At 28.6% G+C, this 20,377-nt stretch overlaps 1 protein-coding gene across 2 annotated transcripts in view; it reads right to left on the bottom strand.

The window, feature by feature from the left end:
- Window positions 1-1,284: 1,284 nt before the first annotated feature.
- LOC129972707 (putative exonuclease GOR) overlaps window positions 1,285-20,377 on the bottom strand; it is a 92,564-nt gene continuing 73,471 nt past the window's right edge. Inside the window, exons 1-3 of one of the 2 annotated variants that reach the window (XM_056086939.1) lie at window positions 6,103-6,289; window positions 4,421-4,513; window positions 1,285-2,609 (exon numbers count right to left, since the gene is read on the bottom strand). In XM_056086939.1, the coding sequence (XP_055942914.1) occupies window positions 1,408-2,609; window positions 4,421-4,513; window positions 6,103-6,118 (1,311 nt within the window). In that variant the 5' untranslated portion in view covers window positions 6,119-6,289 and the 3' untranslated portion in view covers window positions 1,285-1,407. Of the gene's footprint in view, window positions 2,610-4,420; window positions 4,514-6,102; window positions 6,290-20,377 lie in introns of those variants that run through there. The other variant, XM_056086938.1, reaches the window with a different exon arrangement.

Consider the following 20,377-nt stretch of genomic DNA (forward strand, 5'->3'; position numbering starts at 1 on the left):
AACATTTTTGTCAGTAAATTAAAAAAAAAAATCCTTAATTTTCATGGATTAATTTTAATAATTAAAAATAATTTGATCAAATTCACTATCAAACAGTATTACTGGTATGATGTTAAAATCAACCAATTAATTGAATTAATTTAGTGAATAAATTGTCTTGGAAAAAAAAAAGAGTAATCATTTTCCACATTTTTGTCAGTAAATTTAAAAAAAATCCTTAATTTTCATGGATTAATTTTAATAGTTAAAAATAATTTGATCAAATTCACTATCAAACAGTATTACTGGTATGATGTTAAAATCAACCAATTAATTGAATTAATTTAGTGAATAAATTGTCTTGGGAAAAAAAAAGAGGAATCATTTTCCACATTTTTGTCAGTAAATTAAAAAAAAAAAATCCTTAATTTTCATGGATTAATTTTAATAATTAAAAATAATTTGATCAAATTCACTATCAAACAGTATTACTGTATGACACTAAAATCAAGCAATTAGCTGATAATGAAATTTCTGCAACTGTTATTGCTTGAAATAATAACATAAACTTAGTAGTTTCATTTAAAGTAGATTGAATAAATTATCTTGAAAAACAATAGATAATCTTTTTTCAAACATTTCTGTGAATAAACTTTAAAAAAATTAATTTTCATAAATTAATTTTAAAAATAAATTTACTTAATTAAATTCACTATTAAACATTATTACTGATATGGCACTAAAACCAACCAATTAGCAGATAATTGAATTCCCGAAAATATAAAAATTGTATTTTTGGCATTTTGTCATAGAGGATATTGAAATGCACAAAATTAGAAATTTTAAAATATGATCATAAAAATAAACATTTAACTCAAAGAACATTAAGCTAAATAAAAGTAAGTAAAACATTTCGTCTTTTTCTTGTTGCCATTTATGTTTTAACACTGCCGATGCTAAATTCAAATAAGAAACTACTGAAATTATATTTTTAAAAAAATAAAAAAACGCTTCTCTGCTGATTGTGTTGAAGCTAATAAAAAGTATTAAGACTCCACATGAATATTTAAACTATTATTTGAAAAAAAAAAAAACCATAATAATTTTATTGAAGAATATGCTTTAAAAAAGAAACCATCTCAATTCATTAAAAAAAATTATTCTAAAAATAAAATCCAATTAAGCATTTATAAGTTAAATTTTTCGTCTAACTTCAGCTAAAATAATGAGCTGGGGAAGAACAAAATAACTTTAAAATTTACAGATTCAAATTAAAAAAATACAATGGAACAAACACACACAAAATAGGATTTTTAAAACATAAGAATCAATTTATTACAAAAAGAAAAATGAAAAGTGTATATACAATGTAATTCGTGAACTTCCGATGAAGCTATGATATTCACAAGGTTGAATGACTCAGTTTTTTTACAGAGTAAATGAGTTCTCGGCTTGGATTTGATAATTTCTGTAACAACCCATGCTGGGGTCGAAACGGAAAATGTCAGACTCATAAATATTACACAAAACATTTGGCGCCCTTGCTGCAAGATTTCTGTAACTGTATAAATTTTGCAATTGCATTAACGGTTGTTGCTGTTCTCTACTGCCAATCGAAGATTGTTGATTCCCATTTTCGTAAAAGAAGTTTTCTCTTTCTGCAAGAGACTGTCGCCGGGGTCGTGCCGAAGCAGGATTCTCGTATTCGATAAAATTAGGAGAGGGCGGCACTTTCAGAAGAGCCAATTGAAGACATGCCCTAGCATCCTCGATGCAGTCGTGGCCAGCTGGATTATCCTGTATGGTCATACCCAAGTGTTCGAAAGCCAATGCCTTCAGTGACCTTTTCTTCATGGGGCAATTGGGATTGCCGTAAAGGACTGATGTATCGACGACAGTGTTGTGAATTAAACCTAGAGCAGCCAAGTCATTATTCAAGGCGTGACCCACTAGGATGGTATCCTCATGAATGAAGCCATTTAAAATCTCCTTAACATCATCTATAGTGATCTTCACGTGTTCCAAGTGCCGCTTCTCGACTCCACTGTACAGGGTGTTATAATCGAGTATTTTATTTTTCGGCTTCACATACGAATCGTACACGGTGCAGCCGTCGATGTCCACTACGCCAATCCGGGTGACCTCCAAGCCCTCGGTGGTATAACTCATCTCGCAATCTAGGGCATAAATGCGAAACTGCAGATCCTTCTTTATATGTCTCCTTGAAGCTGTTTTTGTCATGGTCCGAGGTCCGTGCTGGAGCGTTACGTGGTGGTTCGAAACAGTGCAGGGGTCAGATCCAACTGGATTGTTGCAGCATGGGTAGATTTTAACATCCGATCTTCTGGAGAAAGTTGCTCTTCTTGGATGGTGCTTGCAGAAAGTTGCGCACAAGTATACTCCATTGAAAATCTCAAATTGCTCGTTGCATCGAACACATACTCTGTCGTTGCCATCCACAAGCGTCTGAGGATGATAATCCTCAGAGGGAAAATTGTTCATCTTTAGTTGAGATTTAGTCAATTTGAATGGCATTAAAAGTTCATAAACTTCACGGGCATCACGGTTTAATTTTTGGCACAGCTCTAAGCTAGGATACATTTTTGTTTTTTCTTTCACAATTGTTGGTTCTAGAAATAGAAGAAGAAAAAAATTTTTTTTAGACAAACCAATAGATGGCATGGAAAAAATAAAATTACAGCAAATAAATAAATAAAATGGAAAGTTTTAGAGATCTCCAATAAATATCTCTCTCTTACACACATGCCAAAAATATATAAAATATTAATTAAAAACAGATTCATTTATAGTTAATGAACAAAAATAGAATGTAGTTCGAGCAAAATTACAATCAACATTATTCAAGGACAGATTTAGATAGTGGAAATATAAACTATATAGGCTAAAAACTATAGTGCTGTCGCATTAAATGCTCCTCTTTTAAAATATGATAGTTAAAAAAAATTTTTTAAGCAAGTATTTTAATTCTTTGAAAATATATTGCTTCTTTAATTTTATTACGATAAATAATTTAAAGCGGAATCTTCATTTTTTATGCCAATGGTAATAAGTTAAAAAAAAAAAAATCTTGAAGTAGTTTTGTTTTCAATTTATTCTAAAAAAAAGTCTTTCAACAGTTATGTTTAAAATAACTGTCTTTAATTGAAGATTAAAAAAAAAACATTTAAAATAATGGAAAGTTTCATAAATATATATGGAACAATTAATCCAATAAACATTAAACTAAGAACAAATTTTAAATGAAAAACTTCTTTTTTTTTTACTATCTAATATCCGTACCACATATAACACTATAATATATATAACAATATGTAGGACAGAAATCACCCTTATTGCTTATTGTAATGGCAACAGTCAAATGTAAACAAAATTACTTACGAATTTTAGAATGCTTCATTGAATATATTTACAGCTTCATTAAATTGAGCATTTCGTTTAGATAAATTGATTGGGCTGCGAAATATTATTAAATGTTTTGGAAAGGATTCGCCGTGTCTTCAAAACAGTAAATTTAGTTAAAGAAAAGAAGTCAAGAAATAAATTTCAAATAAAAGTTTAATCGAGCGCAAAAATAGGCTTAACCGGGCGAATTACTCTCTCAGCGATCACTCTACAGATGTGTGAGTAATCGCTGATTTGCTTATGGAAATGGATGTTCATATCTCCCAAAACAATTATCTCACAAAAATTATCCTTGTATTATTTTAAGATTTAAAAAATTACGGATATGAAATTCATTTCATTAAATAGGCATAGTTAATATCTCTTAATTTTAACACTATTGTTTAAGCGAAATTCCACTGAAATATTCTTCAGTTCTGAAGTCGTAAATGGTAATACATAAATTCTGAATTTGTAATCAAAAGTTTCAGAAATGACAGAGAATTTTACCAATATAGTTTCTCAAATGGTAAAAACAAATACGAAAAAGTTGCTTCAAGGTTAAGTACTAAAGAAATATAATGCTTTTAGATAATTTATGTTACAGAATAAAAGACATTCTGGATAATAAAAAACGTATAGCATTAGAGCTCAACAGGAAATACTGAGACTCTAACCAGTACTAAATACTAAATATGAGCACCCTTATGTACAGAAGGACAGGGATAGGATGGTCCAATGGAACGACATTTGTCATTTTTTAAAATGAATTTATCTGGAGTGAACATTCATTGAAAGACTGAATAACCGAATCCTCCTCTCATAAAAATTGAAATTTATCAGAAGTTTTCAATAATAATCAATTCACTTTGAAACATTACAATCCAAATCAAAACTCTGTTTAGTTGTCAACCTCAATCTTTGTTTGTTTTCAGAGATCGTGAAATTTGAGTTTGTCCACTCACTCATTATTAATGGTGGGATTTTAATAAAAATACAAATTGATTACGAAAGTTATAACAGCAAATGATTAGCATACCTTTATTTTCCTTAGACACTATCTTCTTTTGAGATCTCTTATTCTTCTTATTTTTCTTTTTCTTATCATCCACTAAAACAGGAGGCGGGGTTTCTGCAAAGAGAAAAAAGTGAAAAAAATTAATAGACAGTAATAAAAAATAAAATTACGTTCGAGTCAAATTCTTTAAATATTCCAAAAAGATTTAAGAATCCTTTAGCATAAGATAAAGAAAACGTAGGACTAAAAAAAAAGTGAGAATAATATATGTAGCCTCTTCTTCAACACTACTTGAAACTGTGGAACTATATATTTTAATCTTAGAGCAAGACTTTAAAACATCAATAAAATATATAATCAGCAGAGAATTAAAAGTGACAAGGACAAAAGAAAAATGAATAAAAATGTTATTATTTTAAAATATCATCTGTATACCCATGTGACTTGTGAATTCCTTTCATCAGTATAGAAATGACATTTATATATTTAAAGTTACATGGAGCAATTCCAGAAATGAAGGAACAGTCATGAAGTCTCATTTTTTGTGTTAGACATTACATTTTAAATTCATTACATATCCAGATGCATGTTAGTCAAAATCATGTTCCGCTTTGCATTTTTTACAATGATTGTTTTTAACTGCCATTCCGTTCCTCAGTAACGTTCAACACTTGGAAGAGTCCACTCTTTATCACACAGTGGGGATAAACGGAAGTCGACAGATAATATATAAAGAAAAAAAAATTCGTGCCATTTTACTATAGGGAAAAGCTAATTATTCGCAAGAACAATAGTAAATATCAAAAAAGGCAAGAGTGAAAATATCTCTTATTGGCTTCATTAAGCTATTTTTATAACACTGTATTTGAAACGCGTATAAAATTTACAAAATCTGATACTGGAAACTATAATTAAGTCACTAGTAATAAATTGCAGCAGAGCAAAAATTATATGCATATACAAATGCATTAAATGACCTTAATTCTAAGATATGAAATTAAAAAAAATCGAATAAATAAAATTTTAAAAACGGAAACGTTGCATTTATTTAAGAATAAAAAAATTTGCTTTTTATAATTCGTATTTAATTTTAATAAATAATTTATAATGATTGCTTTAGCAATCATTTTAAAATCTAACAATATTTTTAAAAAATAAAAAAGAAAGAAATCAAAACAAAAATTAAATAAATAATCACGGAAAGTTTTAAAAATCGAAAAATGGATAGCAAGAGTGATTAAGTCGTAAATAATTTTTTTAAAATATTAAATAGACAAGAACCCCCTCCCCCTTTTTTTTCTTCCATTTTTTGAATGAATGTCAAATCAATTGTTACTTTCAGACAAGTTTTACATGAGGTTAATGATAATCAAATATTCCATACAGCCAAACTAATATACATTACATACTAATACATATACATACTAATATGCTAAAACCAAAATTAATATATATTAGGAGTTTTGATAAATTATTTTGAAATCGTATATACAGATCATTTCAACCACACACAAAATAGAATAAATACAACTTGTAAATAAATGCTAAATGGCGTACTGGATTTTATCATATTTTTTTCCCCTTCAATAAAATACCCGTTAAATGAGTTGAAAAACAATAATCGCATACAGAACCTAATCAGCGCATGAAACATACTGCATGCTCCCCATTTTTTCATATATTTTCTGAAAGGGTTTACTCACTTTTTAATCGGCGCATTCCTTTTGATGAGAGTATCAAAGTTCACTTTAAGGTTATGTATGTTATAATATGTATAATTTTTAACGTCAACTTTAGCGAAGCACACGTGTAACATCCAGAAGGAGCGTTCCAAAACTAAGCAATACAAGAGGAAGTTGAAACAAAAAGCTGGGAAATGCGCACTTTCCCGCCAGTGTTGCGCGGATAGGAGCGCCACTGCTTGATTACATCATCAGCGATGAAGAAATTTCCTCCAACGTTTCTTCGAGGAAACACCGCAGTTGCCATGGCAACAGATGACGTGGGGTTCCGGTCTTACGCCAATGAGTCAGGGGGAAAGCGTATGACGACAATTTCGCGGGAAAACGAAAGTAAATAGTGCAGCATGTAGGTATTGATACCCGAAGTAGTAACACGCTGCAACTCTGGCACTTGATGTGCATTCAAATTAGTATACACAGAACTCAAAACAATGCAAGATGTTTGATGAAAGACGTAAGTACTTTTGGGTAGCCACATCAATAAAATTTATTAATAAAAATGAATGTGTGTACTGGCGCTCCACAGGCTAAACCGACTGATCTTGAATTACCAAATTTAGTCTGGAATTATTTCGGAGGATGGAAATGTGCACCTAGGAGTGTTTTAATTTTAATTAATTAAAAAATAAGGTAAATTTTGATGTTTTCTCATGATAACTTCCGAAAATATTATCATACAAAAATCGTTTAAAAGTACAAAAAATTATTTTTTCAATAATACCAATTTAGTTGCTGTACAATTTTTTAGCCTATATTTAAATAATTTTAAAAATATTTTAAGCATATTTCGCAACAATATTTTCAATGTTATAATTTAAACCGAAATCTTTTTTTATGCTATGATATCATAGATCTGATCACCATTAAAATCATATGTACAATGAACAGAACATATGTAATACTATTAAAATAATACGTCTAAAAATTTGAAAGAATCTTGAATGTGGAGTTTTATTTCAACGATTTAACTTAAATTTAATATAACCAATATCCTTAGCAAAGTCGATCAGCATGAAATAAAAATATCAGAATTCATAGTTTTATAGTGAAATTAATCTCAAAATATAATTACTTTAAGAGCGCATACAAATTTAAAATAGCAATTTTGGTAACGATGAATTGAAGAAATTCTTTTCGCCATTAATTGTTTTTATTAACTTAACCTGTTACGGTACATTTTAGAATGGACAGAACTCATACCGGATCGAAATGCTCTAGATGACAAAATATACGAATCTAGAAAAATTTCGAACGGGTTATAATTCGCATCTGTGATTTGAACAGATGAAATTTTTCTCGGCAAGCTCGATGGCAAAGTTACTTTGTTTCAAAATTATTGTAACTTGGAACATAATAGTGAGAACATTCTTAAAATTAAAAAATATCTTTTTAGCTTTAGGGAAAATAAAATTAGATGGTTTATTAATAATAAATTTGTGATTTATTAATAATAAATTTGAAGATTTAAAATCTGAAAATTCTTTCACTAAATTCATAATTCTAGATCTAATCAAATTAAAGTTAATATTGGTAAAAACAATTTACTATTTAAAAATAAAAATAATTTAAATAAAGAGTTCTGTGTGGTGAGATTTTTGGATATAAGCTTCGAAAACCTAAAATTATGCACAACGGTAGAGAATTTTTTCCCTTAAAGATAATGCAATTATTTCAATAGCATTTAGTTATTCAGCAACTTTAAGTAAAAGAATTTGTAGCTATAATTACTATAACAAAAATTTAAATAAGATAAGCAAAACAGATTGTAATTGTAACAAAGAAATTTATAAAGATTATGTAGATGTTGACAAAGGACATTTATAATGGGGAATTTGAAAATTATAGATTCCAGCTCTTTAAGAGATCTAATGGAAAGGGGAACTAAATTAAGATTGAGAGAAAAAGTAAACATTAAAAAAATCTTAATTTCTATTGGGCAAGATTTGGATATTTTTATTTCTAAACTACCTAGGAAATACCATTGGCCTCCGCAGGATTTTTAGAGAATGGAAGGTGAGGATTTTAGAAGAAATTAAGATAAAGTTTAATCCAGATAACGTCAGAACTAAAGAATGCGGAATTTATTTTAACAAATCATTGAAAAAAGAAATAAAAAATTTAAAACAGAGGTTTATTATTACAGTAATAGATAAATCGGCAAATAATTTCTGTTTAATTTGTAAATATTATTATAAAGAACTTTTCATTAATGAATATAATTCTAATTCGACTTACAACTTAGTACTAGGAAAAAGGAACTGGATAAAAGGATGCTAGCTTTAGCTAAAAAAACTTAAATTAAGACTTGCTCTTTAAACTATCCTTCTTTGTTCCCAACAATAAAATTTCATTAAAAAACCCAATAAAATTTAGATTTGTAACTTGTAGCACTGGCAGTTACAATTACTATTTCTTTACATACTTTAAAATTATCCTAAATAAAATTAAAGACGAGGAAAATTTTATCATTAATAGTAACAAAGATGTTTTGGATTTTATAAAAGATAACAATATTAATATACATAATACTTATGATTTTGAAAATTTGTACACTGATCTACCTCATGAAAAATTAATAGATGTCTGTACTATTATATATGACGAATATTTAAATAGAGATATTATTACAAAAAGTAATTGACTAGAATTATGTAAATTTAATATTAAAGAAAATTACGTTTTTAACGGAATTAATTTTTATAAACAAGTAAAGGGAATTCCAATGAGAACAACTTTTTCAAATGCTTTAGCTAATATTTTCTTACATTATTAGGAAAAAACTCAACTTAATAAACGATTGGAGATATATTGATGACTTGCTTTTGTTAAATTTGGATAATCCTAATGTTGTTATTAATTGTTATCCAAAAGATTTAGTTTTAATTGAAGCAAACGAAAATCAACTTTGACCAGAGATTTTATATTAGAGAGGGATTTTTATATTAGAGATTATTACCTAAAAGATTTTTTAGCCTATTAACTCGCCAGAGATTTTTATATTTCAAACAACATATTCCAAGCCAGTAAAAAATCAAACAAAATGAGTCCAGTTATTAGTTTACGAGATAACATGGGCAAAGCGTTATCTTGTGAACAAGATAATATATAATGGATATTAACTGCATCTAGTTATCTACTAATAACTACATATCTAACTATATTGTGAACAACATAACTTCCTGAAGGTATCGAGGGAGGGAAGAAAACTATGGCGGCGCTATTAGCAGTAATTATTAATTTACCGTCTAAAACAACTGTTTTTATAAAAATAAAATAAGCTGGATAAAATTACCTAAAAAGTGTGAAGAAAATAAAGAGATGTGCGATTTTAAAGCCATGTCCAAAATGTTCAAACTGACCTAATAGTTACTTGTTGAAAAGCAAGGAGTTGAAATGACAAATATAAATATAATTCACAATAAATGCAATCAATATCAAATTCATTCGAACTCATTTGTGACACAATAATGTGACTCTGCAAAATATTAAGTTCCACACAGAAATAATCATTACGTTGACATGGAATTTCTCGTCTGCCAGAGCAGATTTTCATTCATTTAAAAGCAATCATTTGTAAGTAAAGAATAATTTAAAACTCAGTTTCATTAAAATCATTTGCTCCCATAAAAACTGAAGCTACATTTAACATTTAAATTTATAAAACAAGAACGAGAATTAGCATTAAAAATATCTAGTTAAATATCTAGCAGAGTATCATATGTATTCATTTAATTTTTGTATGGAATTTCTTTAAATTTTAATCTAGTTAACTTTTAATATCACAAGAACGAAAACAATTCTTTTCAAATATTTACCTCAAATATTACTTTCGATCACAAAACTATTTCAGATACAGTTTTTTTTTTTTTTTTTTTTTTTTTAAATTTCTACAGCAAACAGAAGAATTCTGTTATAAATTAAGATCATGATGGGGGGGGGGGGAGATTAAATCATACTATTTTTTTTTTATTTTTTTTTAACCTTTTCTCTTATTGTAAGTTTTGAAACACTTAATCAAACACACAGTTAGTAATGGATTTAGGCATTTTTGCAGCTCTAAGCCGTGCGTATTATGTCTCTTTCAATCACTGATCCATGTGATTTCTATTTCAAAACATATTTAGCTTAATCAATATATAAATAATTAATTTTGGTTTAATTTTTGAAAAAATTAATCATAATTATTAATTACCACACATAATCGTATATTACAATACATTAAAAAGATATTAATTAATATTTTTTAACAAATGCATGTGATCATTACGATAAATTAGGAGGAAATAATAAATTACAAATGTTATATAAAAATTATTATTCTAGGACCGTCCGACGTATTCCATTAGATGAATAATTTATGTCCCATTATAAGCAATTACTTATACTTATTTAATAGTGACTTTAATCATTTTAACACGAGCATTTTAATTTAAATAATTATAAATTATAGAATCTGTATTATTTACAATATTATTTATTTGGCAAATTGGCGAATAATATTTGATCGACTTGCAGCTGTCTGTAAGCAGCTGATTCGTCTGTCTAGTCTGAAATCCGTCCCTGCATATGTATTTAACAATATATAGATATATATACCATAAAAATAAATTATTTAGAAATTATTTTGAATTTTCAACCAGTCCTTAATCTGTAAATGGGAAAAATTTGAAGAGGTGACCTTAATACACACTCAAACACACACACAAAAAAATTTAACATGAGGTTTCAAAACCCAACTTCTTATCACAGAATGTTCTTTTGGGACACGCCATTTGAGATGACTTTATCCAAACTCCTATCGTATTACATTTCAAAAGCTATTTTATCTGTTAATCTTATCTTTTCAACAGGTTGACGACTGGGCACTATTTTGATAAAATGCTTGTGGCAAACAACTTCTATTAAACTAGAATAAATATTTATTAATAGTGATTTAATAACAAACGATTTTTACTTTCTTTAAAGTAATTTTTTAATTAAGTATAGACAGGTGTTTCCTTTAATTGGAAGGTAGCTACTATCCATTAAAATGCTTAATAAAATCATGGTTTTACATTTTAGCCTTTTTAATAAATTTCTAGAATTCTAAAAGGTAGTCATAAAATATTTTTTTATAGAATCCTTCAAAATTAATATAATTACTATTCGATTAAGAAAATTATCCACAGTTATTTCTAAAAGAAGCATCTTTGATAAAATGCATACGCATACAAGTTTTAATGCACATTTCACATCCAGCATGGAATTATTATATCTAAAAGTAGTATTCTAATAAAGAATGCTAGCTTATATTAAGTTTAACACCTCAGGTCTAGAAATAAGCGACTTAATACATCACATACTATCCCACGTTTATAAAGAATAGAATACGACGATAAAAAGAGTAATCAGACGATAATACTAAATCAAATAATATTAAAACATCCCAGATCAAATGAAGAAAATAAGAACGCACCGAATATATAATTATTATTCAGTTCAGTTATAAAAATAATATTTATATTGTTTCTTTATTTATTTTCATTTTTAATATTAATCTGATTGATTCTTTATCTACTTAAAACATTATTAATAAAACAATATCAAACTAAAATAAGCCGTAAAACAGAATGCTTCTTTCCAAAAATTATATTCTAAAAGAATTTCTTAAATATTTAATTTAATAAAATTATTAAGGAATGGTATATATTATTCAAAGGTAGTTCAGCACTACAACAGTAATGAATTATCAGCTAGACCATACTTTCATCAGTTCTACCCCCCCCCCCCTGTCATCACGAACCAAAAACAAAAACAAGCAATATAAATAAAATTAGTAAAAAGAAAACAAAGAGAATTATTTTGATAATAGATATTTATAATTCAAGAAAATCATTAGCTACGGCTTCATTTTAATGAAAATTTCGTAATTTTTTAAAATTTAAAACAATTTGTTTACAGCTTTATAGCAAAGACCTTTTTATTTCCAAATTCCATGGAGCTGCAATGAGTCGACGTCATTTAATCGATATTTACACATTATTATATAAAATAAAATAAATAAATTGTATGTAAAATAGGGATCCTAATTATCTTTTTAATCTAGTATAAATTTTTAAAAATGCATATTCATCTTTTCAATGAAACGTTAATTCTTAAATAGTTAACCAATTAACATTAGATTTCATTAAAATTAATTTAAGTGTCATTACTAATTAGATTAATTTTTTTAATTATTCTTCCCATTTTCCACTTTACTCCACTTTTCTAAAGCAACCTCCACCTCTTGACATTGAATTTTCCCACGAAAATGACAAACGCAATCCGAGCACAGCGAACCTCAATCTCTGGCGCACTCGGAGTTTTGGCAATGATGCCAATCTTGTTTTTCAGAATTCCACTCGCCTAAAGTCAAGGCCGGTCAGTAAGCTCACGTAAATCTCGACGGTAAGAAACATCTGCGAAGAAATTTACAAATAGTTCGCTTTGTTTATGGATCAATACTAAGAAAAATGATTTGACTTTGAAAGATAAGCTTCCAAAAATAAATGGGTCCCTGTTAACAGAATATTTAAATAACTTCACAGTATTCACTCTTTAATCAAAAACAATAGTCTACTAAGAATTATGATAAACGAGGCGCAACTATGCAAGCCTTTCAGAACATACAAGCAATCCATTTTGAACAAGTAAAATATACAAATCTATTCAGAAAACTGTTAACAAATGAAAAAAAAAAAAAAAAAAAAAAAAAAAAAAAAAAACGAATAATATGCATAAATTCAACACACACATTTTTTAAAATATAATTAATATGCATTACCTAACAATTAATTTAATTTAATTTATAATTAACACCATATCTGCTATAAATGAATGAGGTAATATAGTGAATATAATATATAATTTAAATATTTAGGTTATCTTATTATCTTCAGTTAATTACTAATTTATAATATCTTTTTGAACACTGAAAAAAATGCATTAATTAATTATTATTAAAATTATTTTAAAAATAATATTGGTTTTATGGTATGAAGATTTATATTTACTGTGTACTAAAATCCTATAACCTTCTATGAACAGAGCACGTCATTATTACATTATTTAATAATTCAAGTATTTCAGGTACTATAGAAACTAGACAACCCGATTTCCTGAATAATTAAAATATATTTAATCATATATGGTAATTTGGAGATAAATAATTATGTATAATGCTAACTGTAATGCATAAATGATATATAAAAAATAGTTATTTTGCAATCATTTTAAATGCACGCAAGAAAAACAAATGACAGACTTAATTGCAAACAAAAATAAACATTTGGAGTTTCTATTAATTATTCCTACTACCCTTAAATATTAAAATTATTGCTCACAAATGAATCCAGGGCTCCGAGATACAGTAATTTTTTATTCATTGAGGTAATTCTTCCATAATATTTCGATATAAAAAAAAATCAGAAATAGCTTTCTAATTTCAATATAAAAAAACAAATTGTGACCAATTTCAAAAAAAAAAAAAAAAAAAAAAAAAAAGTGCGCGTTTGCGAAGTGTAAGAGAAATAAAACATGCAGGTTAATACAAGTTTTGAAGCGTGTTTGGGCACAATGATAATTATCTCATTTTTAACTTTCTGCGGTTAAAATTAACTCAATTACAACTTGCTACCGATTAAACTAATTAACATCAATAAGAGATAATAAGAATGAAAAATTGTTACGAACCACGTGCAAACAGGAGTAATTTTTACAAATTTTCAGGAAAGGGGGAAAAAATAATTTGAAAAAAAAAATCAGGACAACACGTTAAAAATTCTGAAATTTAATTTTAATAAAAAGTATTGTTAATAACATATCTAAAGAGAATACAATAAGAAGAGCTACAATAGGAAGAATTTATATAAAGAACGCCAAGAAAAAAACATTCTACGCAAAACCACGTGTTTAGCCAGCGAGATCTAAACAGAGTTTGTTTATCTCCGTTGCAAGATAATAACTTTAAAAAATTATTTAATAAAACATTCACTTACCAGAAAATGGAGACGGCGTAACTAGTAATCACTTAAATCCAAAATCTACATAGTAAGAAAACCTTATGAATATCAAAATAACACAACAACACAAGAACTTCACCAACCAAGCTGTTGCGATCACGTATAACAACGGAGTAGTAACTGAGTCACGTAGCGTAGCGCCAGCTTTCTACTCGCAGTGATGATGACCTCACTTTTATCTGCGCCAATGAGCTGAAAGCTCAAACCGATTGGCCGAGTGTCAGTCCATTTTGGTCCACTCAGGGGGCCCATCTAAATGGGGGGCAATGGGGGGCAATGGGGATTATGAAGACCATCCATCATTGCTGACCAATGCTACGTGGAATTTTTTCACCTGCTGGCCTAAACTCATGCCTCCCCTCAGTGGCCGATTGGCCGAGTGTCAGTTCATTTTGGTCCACTCAGGGGCCCATCTAAATGGGGGGGGGGAATGCGGATTATGAAGACCATCCATCATCTCCCCTCAGTGGCGATTTGAGACATTTTGGGAAATTAGCAAATGAATCTAATTTCACAGTTTTAATTAATTCAATATATTAATGATTCCTTTTATGTTAATTTTTTTATTATTTTAATAAGTTTTTGAAAATGTATATTTATTTATTATGACTCATGACTGCGAGACATCCGAGTTTGTGCATGATATCATTTAAGCAAGCGTTAATTAAGGTCGGTAATAATTAAGTGAACGTAATGAAACAAATAAGAACTTGACCAATTATATTCGAGGAAGTGTTGATTTTACCCTAGTATTTAATAACTCACGGAATATGTATTTACATCTTAATGTAATGACACATAATCTTTAAACCCTTTCTTCTGAGTTAAGTTGGCTTAGATTACCATCTGGACTCAGGGTTATTGCCTCTCCGGGAACCAGAACCAGATTAAAAGATTACTTTAGCAATACGGGGTCTGTTCTCTCTTTCAACCTTTCAACTTCCAAAAATATTATAAATTTTTTTTTTAATTATTTCCAATCAATTTCTATTTTTATTTTCATATAAGCAGTTCTTAAATAATAAATGTAATAATAAAAAGAACTAAGGAAATGTTTAATATCAATAATAAGACGTTGTTTGTCAGAAATATCGGATTTCAAAAAGATATACAGCTCACAATAGTAAAACTATCCTCAAGATTCTTTTGAGAAATTAAGACGAAAGTAAAAATGTAGCAATAAAAGAAGAGTTAAGGTCCTACCACACCAACATGATCTCAAGTGAAAAGAAATTGTTGATACAGATATGTTATGTAAGCTTATAGTAACTCATTGACTCCAACTTTCATCTTTTTCTTCTTCTTTCACATTTTATAATTAAAATCTAGTTTTCATTATGAATTGTATTGTTCTTTAAAAGCATCTCTTCTTCTTCTTCTTTTTAACACAACCTACTATAAAATTTGCCAGGGTTGTTGACTTGTAAATCAGTTAGAAAGTTTAAAAAGTTCTTTTTATCTGCAAGCGAATTTGAAATATATCTCTAAGAGTAATATCCTGAACTTCAAAAGATACTCGCGGATTCCTAAACACATAAGATCGAGATCTCGATTGTAATTTGATTACACTAGAGTAAATGAAATTTGCAAAGCAAATGAAAGTACACTTTAAATCGCCTAAAAAAACACTCAAAATCTCTATTTGAAAATGTTAGAGACTTTTAAATTCGTAATTACCCAAAATAATTGCTTAATAAATATTTATACTAAAATTTATTCTTTAAGCTTTAATTAACCATTATTTGAAGCTGCGTATGCAATTGAACTAATTCACACATTTTTCATCAAATCTGAACTGGGAGAAGGTAAGAATGGGAGTTTAATCTTAAAACCCTTCACTATCTGATAAATCTCCAATTTTTATTCTAGAATTATCATCTATAAATGGAAAAAATTCGAAATATTACGCAAAGAAAAGTAAGTGAAGTAAAACAATTAGAATAATTAAATTATAATTAATTGCACAGCAGAAGTTGATAAAACTATAACCTATTAAGTGTGGAAAGGGGTTAGATGTACTTTTTTCGAAAGCACAGAAAAATTAAGGGGAGGGCGTGTTTCGGGCAGTAATGGAAATTTTGGCGCAAAATGTTACGAAAGCATTTTCTATTTAATACTTTTAAGATTTTAAATATTTCGCGCCCATTTTTCGTTAAATTTATCAACAACTTTTATTAAATTTGCAAAATTCTATTGAAAATATGAACATTATAGAAACCAAGAGTGAAAGAAATGATTGAATATCTGCATAGTTGAATTAATATCTGCTAAAATATGCATAAGTTATTCATAGACGATGTGAAGAAATCATGATTAATTAATGATACCAATTTGTTTGAAATGGCAGGAATTTCTATTCAAATACTCATAGATAATATAAGAGAAAATAATTAAGGCTACTTAAATGATTAAAAAAAAACTTTTTAGTACATGCATGAAATGCAGGAATGCATATCACATTTCTATGCAACAGAAGAAGAAAAAAAAAAAAGGGGGGGGGGGAGAACAGAAAAAGAAATACAGATGCTGAAAGATAATTTCCATTTAAGTATTTCAACCATTCATAAATAATGCACGAGAAAGTTATGATGAACTAAATAAAGCAATTTTAATTTAAAATACCCATTTACATTCCAATAAAAACAACAACGACAAAATTCAACTATTGTCGAAAATTTCTGCTCAAGTACATCATAACACATGAAGAAATATGAATGATATGACTTTTGAAAATTAAATGCACACTTATATTTCATTAGCAGGAAAAAAGCAATTTTCGCGGCTAAAACTAATACAAAATATCAGCTTCTATAAAAATGTCTATACTAAAATATCAGCCAGAAATATAAATAATATCCATATAAATAAAAAACATCAGCTTTTCATCGATAATACCATCATCGCAAATACAAATCAATAATTTTACGTTTCCTCACAAGGGTGGGGAAATGCATATTATATAAGAATTAAAAATTTTAATTCCATGTATTAAGATATTATTTAAACAAAACAAAAGATATAGAAACAAAACAAAACAAAGCGGGTCGTCATGGCCAAACATGGCGGAGCTACCAACCCAGCATTTTTCTCGAAGGTGGAAAGGATGGAAGAGGACATCTGGATTCACCTGTTCAGGTGGAATCACACGCGGCTTCTGGAAAGCTATTTTATAAACAATGAGCGTTCTCTTTTGCGCGAAATGAAGCTTTTCGTTTGAAAAGAGAGCTAAATTTGGTTTTCAGTGAGTGACAGAATAAGCCGAGTGAACTGCTGGATACAATTCTGCAGATTCGTCTCAAAAGCACAATACAGCTTGACAAAACTTGAATCACCAGCTTCGATTTTACAAACATTTAATTACATCCAGAGAAGATGATTACTTATTGTTATTATTACAGAAGATGAACTAGATTCTATAATAGAGCTCCGTTTCCAAGAAATCCATAAATACTATCAATTTAATATGTAGTTATTTTCAAATCTGAAAATCATTTGTTCCCATTGACAAAATCTAACATTACGTAGAAGTTTTTATTGCCATTACGAAACACTATCACTTTTTAATATATTATCACTGTCTCAATGAGATGACTCAGAATCACAACAAGATAGATATTTGAATATATAGCAATATATGAACTCTTACGATAAAAATGAAAATTGGTCTGAGTCTAGGTTAAATCTGTGCAAAAGATAGACTGTCTGATAGGATCTTGGTGAACACGATTCATTCAGAAAATCCAAACTAAGTAATTTGCTAAGGGTTGATATATTTGGTTTATGCCATCAAACTACATAAACTTCTTTACGCAAACGAACTACGGGAAGTCTTTTCTTAGCAATACTAAGAAATCTTGATATTTAACATTATTGTGACTTCATTTGATATGTTTAAAAATAACTGGATTTCAATCTATTTTCAACTATTACTTTACTATAAAGTATGTACATACGACAGCATGGTATTTCATACACACATATTTTTAAAACAGAGGAATGATTCATTAGCAATTTGTCGCTGGTGATTTCCTACGTTGATTTTTCTTATGGAAAATGACTTTGATAACTACTGGGAGGAAAGGGGAGGGTGTTTCTAATGCTATTGCAAAATTAACAAAGAATCTTTTGATTTCTACGAAACAGCTGAATGAACAACTAACGAAACAGTTATTTTCCTAAGGTAAAAAACGAATTTTGCTTATAGCATATTAATTTTATATTGTTTACATTTGTATACTAACATTATCTATTAAAAATGTATTGCGTAAATATATTAGTCAAAGTCAATTGTTCCGCTCCTTTAACTCGAGATCATTTTGTCTGAGGATCCCCCCCCCTCACTTCTCAAAGGCAGGAAGGTAATGGCATTCTTAAAAACTTATATAAAACACGCATATTTCATAAAATAAGACAGAGAAATGCATTTGCAAAATCGTTATCATTTCCAGTTTGCACTTCGTTTGCTTCATTGTACGTTACGTTTAAATTTTTTGCCATTTCGAATAAAAAGAATAAATATCACATTTTCTAAATTCATCAAAAGTAATGGCACTGCTCTTCGAAACATAAAATGAAATGAAATATTTACAAAAATAATAATGAAGTCGAGAAGCATACACTAAATATTTATCTCAAATTAATCAGCAGTTCGAAAATGTAAACAAACGTCTAAATTGATTATTTTCACATTTTTCTCTTTTCTATCAAATGCGTGTTATCATAAAGACGGCCATATGTAATAAAAAGTAATAACTCTTTATTTAAAGGAACTTAAAAATATTGAGAAGATGTGGGGGTGAGGGGAAGAAGAAAGAAAAAATAAATAAGAAATGTAGGAAATTGACTTTATTACGTCCTTCCGAAAAAACAGTGTTTAGATCCACTTCTTTCTTTAAATGGCTAATTCAATTAGAACGTGAAACTATCGATACATGTAAACCATTTGGTGAAGGTGGGGGGGGGGGATATTCGCGGGAATGTGTAACGCGCATGGGTTTTTATGATCGTCATTCTATTTTCAAAATATTATTATTTACGCTCGTGTTAGCATTGTGAAGCAATGTTTACACTAGACTAAGTGGAAATGTTTGATCAAGTCACCAATAGGTGAGCGCGCTAATAAAACCGAAAGGGAAAAATAAGACGCATACACATAAAAGCACAGAACTAATACACCATTGCGACTGTTATATCAGATGAGCCAGAGACGCAATTAATAACAACCTTTTCCCAGACACAAAATGAATAAAATGATTCATTCAGTCGCTATTATGAGACATTGCCCTATTAAACAAGAGATTCGAAGCATCAAAACAATTCGTACATTTTCGCCAGGTAATTCTATTTACGTTTTATTTCTAAATACGCAAGCGATAATTTAAAATTATCTAGGAAAACATTACTATTAAAAAAATAGCTGTAGGCAATATTGATTCTTTCTCTTTCTTTTTATCAGTGTGTTTTAACCAAAAAGATGAATTCGGTCTCATATAACAGAGATTTCATTCTAGTCGGGCATTAAACTTCAGAATTTTGAAAAGGTGATAGTTAAAAAAGTTCAAACAATAGAATTAAAAGCATCTTTTTAAAAACGAAAGTAAAAACACCAATAAAAAAAAACAGATGCTTTATTATTTTTCTCACTTGTACGGTCACAGACGATTGCGGACGTTCCTTCTTTTTTTTTTTTTCGACAAATACATAAATAATTTATGTATGTACATCTAACGCTCGCCCGAAATATTTTTAGAATGACAGGTCACATTCACCACTGACCACAAAATAAAACACCCTGCGGCTTTAAACCACATAAAGTAATATTAAGCAACCGGAAGAATAAAAGAAGAAGATTTTAGTATTATAATAAATAAATAAAAAATCTTGCTGGAGATTCATTACAAAAATTTACTACCACAACCACACTAAATTCAACTAACTTTCCTGCTGTGTTTGGCATCTTATAATTAATTATACTCCACCTCACGCTTATGCTTTAAAACAATTTTACTAACATGAGAAGAAATTTACAAGAAAGAACGATATGGAACAAAGAAATAAATCAATATGATCATTACATTAAAATCTTTGTTTCGTATCGAAACTTTTGAAGAAATCCACCATGAACGCTACAGCACAACCAGCTGGAGTTGTCTTCCCGAAACTTTCGTGTATATTCTCTAATAAAGGCGCCCCACAGA

This window comes from Argiope bruennichi, chromosome 6 (genome assembly GCF_947563725.1).
Source record: "Argiope bruennichi chromosome 6, qqArgBrue1.1, whole genome shotgun sequence".
NCBI classification, from domain to species: domain Eukaryota; kingdom Metazoa; phylum Arthropoda; class Arachnida; order Araneae; family Araneidae; genus Argiope; species Argiope bruennichi.